Below are 12,919 nucleotides of genomic sequence, written 5' to 3'. Positions count from 1 at the left end.
GCTGTTCAGTGATCAAATCTTTTGGATTTTCATACACAGAAGTGCCCGAAAACCTGCGCTGGTGCACCTTATCCACTGCAGAGATCTGGAAGTGTAGTGACATGGCTGTAGCTTTTAAGAACAAGATTTTGAATCCAACCATCCAATGTATTTCTGGAGAGAACACGGAAGCATGCATGAAAATGATCCAGGTATGATTTGAGTCTGATTACTTTGCCAGACAGAACTAGCTTTGGAAATTACTTTTTAAGTTCTCACCGGATTTCTCGGGGAACATTGCACAAAATTCAGAAAAGAGACAGAAAAACATACAGCGGTTGATCGATTAACTCCTGTTTATGACTAGGATACAATGAGATCTCTCTAAGGCAATCCAAGAAGTGAAGCAATTTTCCAAAACTTTTACCCAGGTAAAATGGCCTGACTGAAAATTGCCCCTGCCCGGTTAAAATTGCATGTGGGTTCCTTAGCTCTGTGACGTGGAGTTGGGGGTAAGGCAGTGACGCATAATTCCTGTTGAGAGGAAGGAAAGGGTGAAGGCGATAACTGGGAAGGGATTTCCCAAAGGAAAATCCTGACCCATGGCCACGCTCCCAGGACCGCCTATGTCACGCCTTGTTCCGCCCCGCCCCAAGATGGCATCCACGCAAACCAAGTTGTGTCCACGCATGCGTGGATGCCCCTTCCCGACACAATTTTGATGGGAAGCTTTTCAAAACCCAAAGTGCTGGGTTTTGAAAAGTCGTCTGGACCCCCAGACATGTCCTCATAAAGGAGGACAAGTCTGGGGAAATCCGGACTTCTGGTAACCCTACTCTGAGAGGGAGACTCTATTTTGCTTCTATCACCAGCTATATTTTATCCCCCTAACCTTCACTTCTAGGAAATTAAGCCAGGAAACTTGTCACTACCTTCCGCCTCTCCGAACGTAGCAAAACCCTGCTACCATTTCCTGTTTGGCCTTGCCTTCTCCTCTTAGCAGTTTGACTTAGCTGTACAATTGCTCTTTCCGTGTTGGCTTTCTCTTCTCCCCTTTTTGACTCTCTAACACCCCATGTGATTATGTGCAGGTTTTCATAACTTGAACATGAAGATAACATTTACATATGTCATCTGAAAAAAGGATCGGTGTATGAGATGATCAACTTTACAGATGAGACAAAATTATTTAGTTGTTAATACACAAGTGGTGTGTGAGGAACTTGGTAACCTGGGGAATAGGGCATCATACCCTAGACTGGTGTAAATATTTGCGCTTGCCACCTAAGCTAGTATTTTATAAAGAAGAGCAGATGTCTATTTTCTTTATAATGTGTCTATATTGAAAACCATCTCAGAAAATGCTAACTCTGTTTTGTAACACCTTTACAGAGGCTCATGTAAACCTATCTGAACTGACTCCCCAGTCATTAGAAGCTTTCAATACACTATAAATAAAATAGCTCCTAAGAACATAAGAGTTGGCATACTGGGACAGACCGAAGGTTCATCAAGCCCAGTATCCTATTTCCAACATTGACCAACCCAGGTCCCAAGTACCTGGTAGAAACCCAAAGAGTATCAACATTCCATTGTCATAATGACTCATTCCACCAATGCCTAAGAGCCAATTTCATCAGTGATGTCACAATGCCTTGATTGTCCTATACTTGGCTCATATACGAACATAAGAATTGCCATACTGGGACAGATCGAAGGTTCATCAAGCCCAGTATCCTGTTTCCCAAGTACCTGGTAGAAACCCAAAGAGTATCAACATTCCATTGTCATAATGACTCATTCCACCAATGCCTAAGAGCCAATTTCATCAGTGATGTCACAATGCCTTGATTGTCCTATACTTGGCTCATATACGAACATAAGAATTGCCATACTGGGACAGATCGAAGGTTCATCAAGCCCAGTATCCTGTTTCCCAAGTACCTGGTAGAAACCCAAAGAGTATCAACATTCCATTGTCATAATGCATCATTCCACCAATGCCTAAGAGCCAATTTCATCAGTGATGTCACAATGCCTTGATTGTCCTATACTTGGCTCATATACGAACATAAGAGTTGCCATACTGGGACAGACCGAAGGTTCATCAAGCCCAGTATCCTGTTTGCAACAGTGGCCAACCCAGGTCCAAAGCACCTAGCTAGATCCTAAGTAACAAAACAAATTCTATGCTCTTTATCCTAGGAATAGTGGATTTCCCCAACCCATCTCAATAAACCCTGGTTCGCTAACTGATTTCACCACATTCTCCAGCAACAAATCCCAGAGTTTAATTACATGTCATGTGAAGAAATATTTTCTCCGGTTTGTTTTAAATCTACTACTTAGTAGTTTCATCGATTCACATCCCCTGCGTAGGTTCCTTTTTACCCAATTATAATATTATCCTGTCTGTCTTTTCAGGCTAAGCAGGCTGATGCAATAACCCTGGATGGAGGAGATATATACAAGGCTGGGAACATCTATGGTTTAGTGCCAGCCGCTGGAGAAAGGTACTTTGGTAAGTTCAAGGAATCAATCTTCCTTTTTCTTAGGAATTTGAAAACAGTATGGGATTAAGCACAAAACTCTTATTAATGAGGTAGACTTGGTGGCAGTCATTGCTTCTCTCAGAGGCTAAGCTCCATGGAATCTCCTTTTGGGATCTTGCCAGATACTTGTGATCCAAATTAACCACGATACTGGACTTGATGGACTTGGTAGTTCCTGTGTTCTTCAAACTTGTAATTGTTACATCCAAACTCTGCATGTAAGGACCCAATGGTCTCAGCATGGACTGTAGAAGTTTGCATATATGCTCTTCAAAACTGTTTTATTATTAACTTCTTATATACAATGGCTTAGTCAGGGAGGTGCGGACCGCTCCGGGCGCCAAGTCGATGAGAACGCTGGCACCTCTCCGCCCTGCCACACCATGCCACCCTCGTGCCATCCCTTCTCCCCGCCCCATACCTCCGTATTATCTTTGCTAGCGCAAGGCTACCTGTTGCTTGTGCCAGCCTGGTTCCCCTCTGAATCACTTCCGGGTCACAGGGCCTTTTAGAGAGAGGGTCAGATTTTTCCACAACCAGCAAACATTCAAACTCCAAGCTTGGATTTTACTCACCCAGAGCACCTCGTGTCTTTGAAGAGTTCAGAAATAACAACTTAGTTCTCACGCAGTCTACAGTAGCGTGACCCTTTTTGCTGTTATCACATTTATGCTCGGTGGGTGACATTAACGGCTGCTGTTTACATAAAGGGGATTGTGTGGCGCAGTGGTTAAAGCTACAGCCTCAGCACCCTGGGGTTGTGGGTTCAAACCCACGCTGCTCCTTGTGACCCTGGGCAAGTCACTTAATCCCCCCATTGCCCCAGGTACATTAGATAGATTGTGAGCCCGCTGGGACAGACAGGGAAAAATGCTTGAGTACCTGAATAAATTAATGTACACCATTCTGAACTGCCCTGGGAGAACGGTATAGAAAAATTGAATAAATAAAAAAATAAAAAAATAAAAAATAAAGGAAGAAAAACATCCCAAATGATCTGTGCGCGTGTTTATTTTGGGATTTAGCTCACACGTTTTTCAGTGGTTGCTCAAGGTGAATTATGTTCAGGAACACTTGAGGGATCTAAATTTAAGTTTGTACCTGAGGCAATGAAAGGGTTAAGTGGCTTACCCAAGACAGGAGGTATTAGTGGGATTTGAACTTTGCTTCTCTGGTTTTCATTCTGGTGCTCTAACCACCAGACTATTCCTCTATATTTAATTTAATTGCACAAAGGCAGCATATGGATGTTAAGGGTCACCCAGAGGATAGAGCTTTGGGATACTTAAGAACATAAGAAGTTGCCTCCGCTGAGGCAGACCAGAGGTCCATCTCGCCCAGCGGTCCGCTCCTGCGGCGGCCCATCAGGCCTAATTGCCTGAACAGTGTCCCTGACTAATTTTGTAACTGCCTCAAATCCTCTAATCCTCTCCCTATAACCTACCTCTACTCCTATCTGTACCCCTCAATCCCTTTGTCTTCCAGGTACCTATCCAAACCTTCTTTGAAGCCCTGTAGCGTGCTCCTGCTTATCACATCCTCCGGTAGCGCATTCCATGTATCCACCACCCTCTGGGTGAAAAAGAACTTCCTGGCGTTTGTTCTAAACCTTTCCCCTTTCAATTTCTGCGAGTGCCCCCTTGTACTTGTGGTTCCCCATAATTTGAAAAATCTGTCCCTGTCTACTCTTTCTATGCCCTTCATGATCTTGAAGGTTTCTATCATGTCTCCTCTGAGTCTCCGCTTTTCCAGGGAGAAAAGCCCCAGCTTTTTCAGTCTGTCAGTATATGAGAGGTCCTCCATACCCTTTATTAGCTTAGTTGCTCTTCTCTGGACTCTCTCAAGTACCGCCATGTCCTTCTTGAGGTACGGCGACCAGTACTGGACACAGTACTCCAGGTGCGGGCGCACCATTGCACGATACAGTGGCAGTATCCTTCATCCTGGTCATGATACCCTTCTTAATGATGCCCAACATTTTGTTTGCCTTAATGTGCTTGGAAACAAAAACCTATCATCCCATGTTATCTTTTGTGCCTCTTCTAACATCTTCCTCCACTGTGAGCCACACATACCTAAGTGCCAGCCTGGATTTATTCATTGGCAATGTAGGTAGTTGCCTTCAGTACCAAATTTTGAAGAAGCCATCTGATCCCAGAGCTTGAAGCATTCTGTTAGTGATCCAGATAGCACTTTGCCCCTCCTCTCTTCTGGCCTGGTCCGAGATAGCAATAGCAAAATGTTAATAAAAGGCTTATGAGCTTGTACACACCCTGCAGTCCATGTGGGAGATAGTTAGTGAGCATTCATGAGCTGCCACTCTTCCTTACCATTGATTCTCTAGACTGAGCTGGAGGAGATGAAATGAGAGGGAGGGGAAGGGAAGGAAAAGACCAAGAAAACCAGAATACGGAGGTTGGAATCTATGATATACCACCTACTCCATTCTCCAATATGAAACACCACTCCTCCCCCAGCAAAATGTCCATAAGAACCTTACCAAAGTCTCAAATCATGCCTTGCCTCTTCGTCAACCACTGAACTGAAGGCTGTTTTTTCACTGCCCCACTATTCTTACAGGCTTAGAAAAAGGCAAGTAAGTTTGATTATAAGCCTTTGTTAGTAGGAATGTTTCTCTCTAGGCACTTGTGGTGGTATTACTGCTACTCAGCCAATGTATTTATTCTTCTAATGAATAGTATTATTTTCTTTTAAATCTACTAGATGAGCAATATGCCAACTACTATGCTGTTGCAGTAGTGAAAAAATCCAGCTCTAACGCCTTTACCATCAATGACTTGAGAGGGAAGAAATCCTGCCACACAGGCTACAACCGGACAGCTGGATGGAACATTCCGGTCAGTGTCCTCATCAGCAAGGGCTTTATCACACCCAAAGGCTGTGACATAGCTACAGGTGAGATGGCCAGGGAAGGCTTTCCTAGCAGCAAAAGAAATATGCACTCAAAAATTGATCAAAAGCAAAAAGAAGTCTTTACAAATATTTTATTTCATACGTAATATTAATAGAATTCAATATGGCCACATTTCAGCAAGAATGACTGCACTAGGGGTGTATGATAGTCTAAAATAAAACATACAAATAGCTCATATTCCCACACCTCTGTCACATGTTGTATGTAAAGAACGACATGGGGACAGGTTCCCACGGTAAACTATGTCAAGCCATGGTAAATTCCCAGGTTTGGGAAAATTGCAGCCAGTTTACCAAGGGAACGGGAGCAATGTCCTTTTACTGCTCCTGTAGTAAAAAATTAATTGTGCCTGGGTCGGACTTGATATCTCTTCCCCAGCTTCCCTTGTACCTCTTTTACCTTCAGGAGCCAGCCATGCCATAATGAATAATCTTCAGAGGCTTGCACTGAGGGACTCAGCCGAAGGAAGACCCTGGAGCAGGCCTCTGAAGATTCTTCATAGTGACGTGGGGGGTGGGAACTGTGCTGTTAATTTGTAACCAGTTTAAAAAAGGTTTTAGCCCATCTGGGGGGGGGGGGGGGGAGGTTCCTGGCCCTGGAACCTAGCTGTGTCAAGGCCTGAGATGGGGTGTGGGGCTCTGGTGCAGTAGGCACCTGAGAGCGGCTGTGAGGGCTTTGGTCCTTGTGTCTCTGGGGCTGGGAAGAGCAGCCAGTGAAATTGGCGGTGGGGCCCAATTCAAGCACAATGAGGCAGGCAGCAAAACAGCTCATTGCTAATCTCTGGGGAGAGGAGAGCAGTCAGCGGCACATGCAAGGCCTTCTGTGTATGTGCAATTGAGCAGCCAGGCCAGCAGCAGGGCTGAAGAGTGTGCAGGAGCACACTGAAGAAACAAGGGGGGCAAGGAAGAGCAGATAGGGCTCCCAGAGCACCAGCAATGGAAGCAGAGATGTGAGTGAACACCAGCTGGGTGATGGCTAGGGTCCAGAAGGCTGCCCGGCCAGGGGGAACTTCTGGTGGGCATGCACAGGAGCACACCAGAGCACCTGGAAGGTCAGTTGGCTTAGGGGTTACACTATGACCCATGGAGGAGAGGGTGTTAGCTGGCTGGCTCCAAAGCTGTAGCTGAAGAAAAGGGCAGTGCTGGATCTAGTCTGGGGGCTGGAAGACTGCTGGACCCAAGGGGGGAGGGACTGAAGCTGAATGGAAGGGAGAGGTACTGGACCCATGGGAGGGGGACTAGAGGGAAGGTAGAGAGGTTTTGGATCCATGGGAGAGAGGTAGTGGACCGCAGGGGGGAGGGGGACTGGAGGGAAGTGAGAAAAGTGTTCAATTCTTGGGAGGAGTGCTGAGGGAGGGAAAGAGAGATGCTGAACTAAGGGGATGAAGGAAGAGGGAGTGAAATATTGAACACAGCAGAGGGAGGGAAGAAAAAGAGGGTGAGAGACACATTGGTGTAAGAAAAGAGAGAAGCTTGACTCATGGAGATATATGAAAAGAGGGGAAATGGTGGGCATGGATGGGAGCGTAGGGACAGAGACACAAAGGGGAATGCTGCATGTGGGTGGTATATGGACACAGTCAGTGGAGGAATGGCAGACATGGGAGGTATATGGACACAGAGGGAAGATAGCTAGGCATGAGGGAGACTAGGAACACAGAGGGAGATGCTTGACTTAGGGGGCATAGGAACATAGGGGTGATACTTGACACAGGGGGCAAAGATAGGGACATAGAATGGTGATGGTGGTGATGATGAAGGCAGGGAGATGGGCACAGGGGAAATACTAGAAAGGGAAGTATAGAGGGGAGATGCTGAATATGGGGAAAAACTATACACACTGATGGAAGATGGATGGTGAGCATGGGGAATGACAAAATGTCAAATGGTCAGGAGACCCTGGCAAGTAAGTTAAGAGAAGACAGAAGGAAACCAAAACCAAAGCCTGAGACCAATGTGATTTGAAGAATAAAATGACCAGACAACATAAGGTAGAAAAAATATTTTGTAATTAGAATATATCAGATTTGAAATGTGTATCATGCCAGAGCTGGTGTTAGACATAACTGGGGACCACAAAACCTACTACCAGGCTGTGCTTCTTTAGCTCCCAGCAGGCTTAGGGCTTTCTCTGGCCAGGGGACAGTTGTCCCCGTGTCCTCCTGTAGTTGTTTGGCCCTTTTATTGCTGTTGCCATATTATTTTTTAAATATTGGCCTAAGGTTATGATTTTATGTATTGTGAAATTCAGTGATTATTACTGTTATGTATTTTTTCACCTTTTATGTACATGAGGTACTTGGTGTGTCATCTTCCCTTGCTCTATGTAGCTTTAAATTTTGTAGAAAGCTGTAGCCTTAAGCTAGTGCATTTTTCTAGAGTACAAAAATTGTGCACTGTATTTAATTAAAACTCACCTGGTTTGATAGCTTAGTGGTGTTATGCTATACAGGGACTCTTGGGCCCAGGAAAGATTGAGGACATTGACGAGAGTATTTACAGCTGCTGGGGACAGGGGCTTCAGCTGTAGTTCAAAAGTAGACATCCGTGTTCAGTTCTGCAGTGAAGTAATGCTTGTGCCTCTCAGTTGAACGCTTCTGCAGGAATTGGGCTTGGAGAGAGGTAGTTTCTTCCTGTTCCTTAGGACTTTCATGTTATTTGGATGCAGAGCCTGGATTCAGCACTAATTAGTCTCTACTTACATCTCCTTGGGGATTTTTCTCCTATTTTTAAAAAAAATCCATGTCCAATTTATTTATTTATTTCAGTCTAGTTGTTGCAGTGAGGGAAGGGTGGGAGTTAAGTATTTATCACTGTTACCATTGATGATTATTAAGTGACTAGTGTTTAAGCCCGTTACATTAACGGGTGCTAGAATATATGTCTGTCTGTCTTTCTGTCTCCCTGCCCCTGTCTCTTTCTTCCTTTCTTTCTGTCTCTCTCCCTCCCGCTGTCTGTCTTTCTTTCTGTCTGTCTCTCTCCCTGGCCCCCTTTGTCTGTCTGTCTCTCTACCTTCCCACTGTCTTTCGTTCTGGTGCACTGCCTGCCTGTCTTTCTGTTTCTCTCTGTGGCCCCCTACCTGCCTGCCTTTCTCCATGGCCCCATTCTGTCTCCCCCCCCAAAGCAAACCAAGATTGCTCCCTGTCCCTCGCACACCCCTCCCCCCAAAGCAAAGCAAGTTTGTACCCTGGCCCCCTTTCCCTCTCCCCCACCCCAACTTCCCTGTGCAGCAGCAGCATTTCCCTCCTCCCCCCACTTTCCTGTGCAGCAACAGCAGCATTTCTACATTCCCTCCCCTCCATTTCCCTGTGTAGCAGCAGCATTTCCCTCCCCCCACCCCAACCCACTTCCCTGTGCTGCAGTTTGTTGACCTACCTCTGCGTAGATTGTAGTTATTGCTTGGAGAGAGTGTGGCGCAGTAGTTAAACCTATGGCCTCAGCACCCTGAGGTTGTGGGCTTAAACCCGCGCTGCTGCTTGTGACCCTGGGCAAGACACTTAATCCCCCAGTTCCCTAGGTACTTTAGATAGAGTGTGAGACTGCCGGGACATATAGGGAAAAATGCTTGAGTACCTGAATAAATTCATGTAAACCTTTCTGAGCTCCCTTTGGAGAACAGTACAGAAAATGGAATAAATAGTGTGAAAAGCTTCAGCCTCTGATAACCAGAGCTGGTATTGTGACATCATAATGCCTCATTCCACCAATGCCTAAGAGCCAGCCTCATCAGTGATGTCACAATGGCTTCATTGTCCTATACCTGGCTCACTTCTACTACACTTTGATTTCTAGAGTGGCGCAGTGGTTAAAGCTACAGTCTCAGCACCCTGAGGTTGTGGGTTCAAATCCACACTGCTCCTTGTGACCCTGGGCAAGAAACCTAATCCTTCCATTGCCTCGGGTACGTTAGATAAATTGTGAGCCCGCCAGGACAGACAGGGAAAAAAGCTGGAGTACCTGAATAAATTCATGTAAACTGTTCTGAGCTCCCTTGAGTGAATGATATAGGAAATTGAATAAATAAATGTAGAGAATTGAGGCTGATTGGACTCAGGATATTTGCAGTTGTGAATTCAAACCCACCTATTGATGGATACGGGTAACCAGGGTCTCCAACTGGGAGCACCTGGCTTGGCCTCCGCGTGTGCGGGTCGCCAGAATAGATGGACCTAGGGTCTGATCCGGCGTAGGCATTTCTTATGTTCTTATGTACATTGCTGCTTGTGACCCTGGGCAAGTCACTTAATCCTCCAGTGCCCACTGCTTTGAATGCCAGAGCCACAAAAAGGCAGGATACAAGTCTCCATCCCCTTCCCTTTAGTGACCCTGTCTCCTCCTCCCCATGATTCCAGAGTGGTCTCTCCCCTTCTTATTGCAAGAGCCCTATATATAGATGATTAATTTCATGGCTTATCTTTATTTTAGATTTTGACTTTTTTTTTGGGGAGAAGGAGGACACCCATGTTTTATTTTTGCTTTAGCTGTAGGAGAATTCTTTTCTAAAAGCTGCATTCCTGGAGCCAATAAGATTGGTTTCCCAACTAACCTGTGTGAGCTCTGTAAAGGTGATGAAAACCAGAAGAAGAAGTGTGTGCTTGGCGATGAAGAGCCCTACTTTGGCTACGGTGGCGCCTTCAGGTAACAGTGCCAGGGACAGGCTGAGGCTGAGACATTGTTCGTTGTACTTACCAAGGATTATCAGTCTGTGTATTGTCTGTCCTTGTGCCTCTCGCGCAGAGGTGATGGTATTTTAGTCATGAAAATCAAATGCACTGCTGAACCACAAAATGATGATAAGACCTTCAATAATTAATGATTAAACTAGAAACTTTCCCAAAATTAACCTCGGTTGAACACAGTTAAATGGAAGTGTTAGATTATGGGTGGTATTGAGTTTCTCACCCCTGGCCATGAATTGCATCTGTGAATATTGATCGCCTTGCTTCCCAACCCCTTAATGCCAACCAAATCCTTGAAGATAGACATCTGCATACAAGGTCTTTAAAGCTTTTAAGGAAAAGTAAAAATGACCATAGCGATTTATCCTTCACATCGACCTTCACAAGAAAAAGTTAGTTAACTCTTCGGTTCCGCTTTAAATTGCAAAGTAGAAATACTTGAGCAGTGACTGCTGGGAAATGAGTTTGTCATGTGATTGGCTGCATTTGCTTCCCATATCGGTGGTGCTGAGACATTTCAGTGATTGTAAAAGAGCACTATAGTTAAAATATTGGTAAAAAAATAATCACAAGATAGAATGAAATGATGAAGCCAGGGGCAGCGAGAAGTTTTGAGCCCCAGGTGGTACTTCTGAGGATCTGGATATCGAGAGGTTGCAACTATGGAGGGAGTGCTTCGGTATATAATGAATTGTAGTCACAGATGAAGGTGAACATTATCGAACCGTAGTTATATACATCGGAGCCAGTGTTGAGATTTATCCTTCAAGCATGCACTCCTCCCCATCTGCTTTTTCCTTCCTGTCCTATGCCAGACTAGAGGGGCAGAAAAGCAGAACCCTGGCAGGGTTCAAATCCAAGCTAAAGGTCCACTTAAAAAAAAAAAAAAATGCTTTCAACTCTTCAACTCCCCCTCATACCTCCCCAACCCTGAAATGCCCAGTCTAAATTAGATTGTAAGCTCTTCTGAGCAGGGACTGTCTATTGTATGTTAAAATGTACAGCACTGTGTACGCCTTTCAGTGCTATAGAAATAGTAGTAGTAGTAAACCCCCCCCCCCAGCAGAGACAATGAGGGCTACCAAAGAGATCTCTGGGGGCTGCCTTTGACCCTCGGGCCTTGCGTTGAAGAACGCTGCTCTTTTGCCTCGGGTTCAGAAACTAGGTTTTGAGCCCTCCAGGGAGAGGAAAATACCCAGTGTACCTAAATGTAATTCATGGAGCCAATGGTGTTAGGAAGGGGGGGCAGGGGGTGCCAGTACCCTCTTCCTCTCTGTCCCCCCCCTCGCTCACTCCTCCCCTCGCTGCACACGTGCCCCCTCCTTCCATTCCCCATTACCTCTAGTTGCTCACCGCCACGAGCAACAACTTCGACGAGCCCCTCGTGACCGCATTGTCTCTCCCGCCGACGTCACTTCCGGGCACCGCGCATAGGAACTGACATCAGAGGGAGAGCCGATGGGGGTCGTGAGGAGCACATCGGACAATTAGAGGTATGGGGGAAGGGAATGGAAGGAGGGATCGTGGAAGGAGTGGGGGGGAGGGGCGCCACTGCATTGAGCTCCTACTGAGTATATAATTATACAATTGAAGATACAGGCAACTGAACAGGTTGGCACAAAGGAGATAAGTACACAATATCCTTTCTGAGAGCTGGACAGAACTCAAGGGGCAGTTGCTCCACGGACCGATACATAGAAACATGATGGCAGATAAAGGCCAAATGGCCCATCTGCAGCATCCACTATCTCCTCCTCCTCTCCCTATTGGCTAAGGCTCTTAACATTTGCATCTCCTCTTCCTATAGGCTAAGGCTCTTTACACCTGCATTGTGAGGTCATAGAACTTTATGATTATAGAAACATGATGGCAGATAAAGGCCCATCCACAGCATCCACTCTCTCCTCCTCTCCCTATTGGCTAAGGCTCTTAACATTTGCATCTCCTCTTCCTATAGGCTAAGGCTCTTTATACCTGCATTGTGATGTCATAGAGCTTTATGGTTATAGAAACATAGAAATATGATGGCAGATAAAGGCCAAATGGCCCATCCAGAGCATCCACTATCTCCTCCTCTCCCTATTGACTAAGGTTCTTAACATTTGCATCTCCTCTTTCTATAGGCTAAGGCTCTTTACACCTGCATTGTGAGGTCATAGAACTTTATGATTATAGAAACATGATGGCAGATAAAGGCCAATTGGCCCATCTAGTCTGCCCATCCACAGTAACCATTATATCTTCTGAGAGATCCCATGTGCCTATCACAGGCTTTCTTGAATTCAGACCCAGTCTCTGTCTCCACCACCTCTTCTGGGAGATTGTTCCACGTATTTACCACCCTTTCTGGAAAAAAGTATTTCCCCAGATTACTCCGGAGAATATCACCTTTTAACTTCATCTTATGATATACTCGAGTCTTGCTTTCCATCTTTTGACTACTCCTTAGCTTTCTATTTCCCTTTTTAGCAGCCATGGCAGACTAAGCTGAAAAGTTCAGGGAGGGGGGGAGAGGGGTTTCCCCAAATGACTCAAAGGCAGTGATTCTGAACCTTTATTAACTCATGGACCCCTTAAAGAATCTGTTGAAAACTATGGACCCCCTTTCCCAGAAATACATAAATACAACTTTGCATGCAATGAATATAATGTACTTTATTCATTGAGATTTGATTGTCTCATACATATATGACATACACAAAGTATTATTAAATTTTAAAGTTAACAGTCTAAAAAAAACAAACCACTCCCTTTTATGCAAAAAGTAATGGCCAC

General features: G+C 45.3%; 1 protein-coding gene across 1 annotated transcript in view; it reads left to right on the top strand.

The window, feature by feature from the left end:
- The window catches only part of MELTF (melanotransferrin), a 59,955-nt gene that overhangs the window by 35,580 nt on the left and 11,456 nt on the right, over nt 1-12,919 (top strand). The window contains exons 9-12 of the mRNA XM_033958214.1: nt 40-191; nt 2,404-2,500; nt 5,256-5,447; nt 9,947-10,103. Coding sequence (XP_033814105.1) covers nt 40-191; nt 2,404-2,500; nt 5,256-5,447; nt 9,947-10,103 — 598 coding nt within the window. The remainder of the gene's footprint in view (nt 1-39; nt 192-2,403; nt 2,501-5,255; nt 5,448-9,946; nt 10,104-12,919) is intronic.

Source organism: Geotrypetes seraphini, chromosome 9 (assembly GCF_902459505.1).
Source record: "Geotrypetes seraphini chromosome 9, aGeoSer1.1, whole genome shotgun sequence".
Taxonomy (NCBI): domain Eukaryota; kingdom Metazoa; phylum Chordata; class Amphibia; order Gymnophiona; family Dermophiidae; genus Geotrypetes; species Geotrypetes seraphini.
Note: the sequence above shows the minus strand (reverse complement) of the source record. Positions and strands in the feature narration are given on the sequence as shown.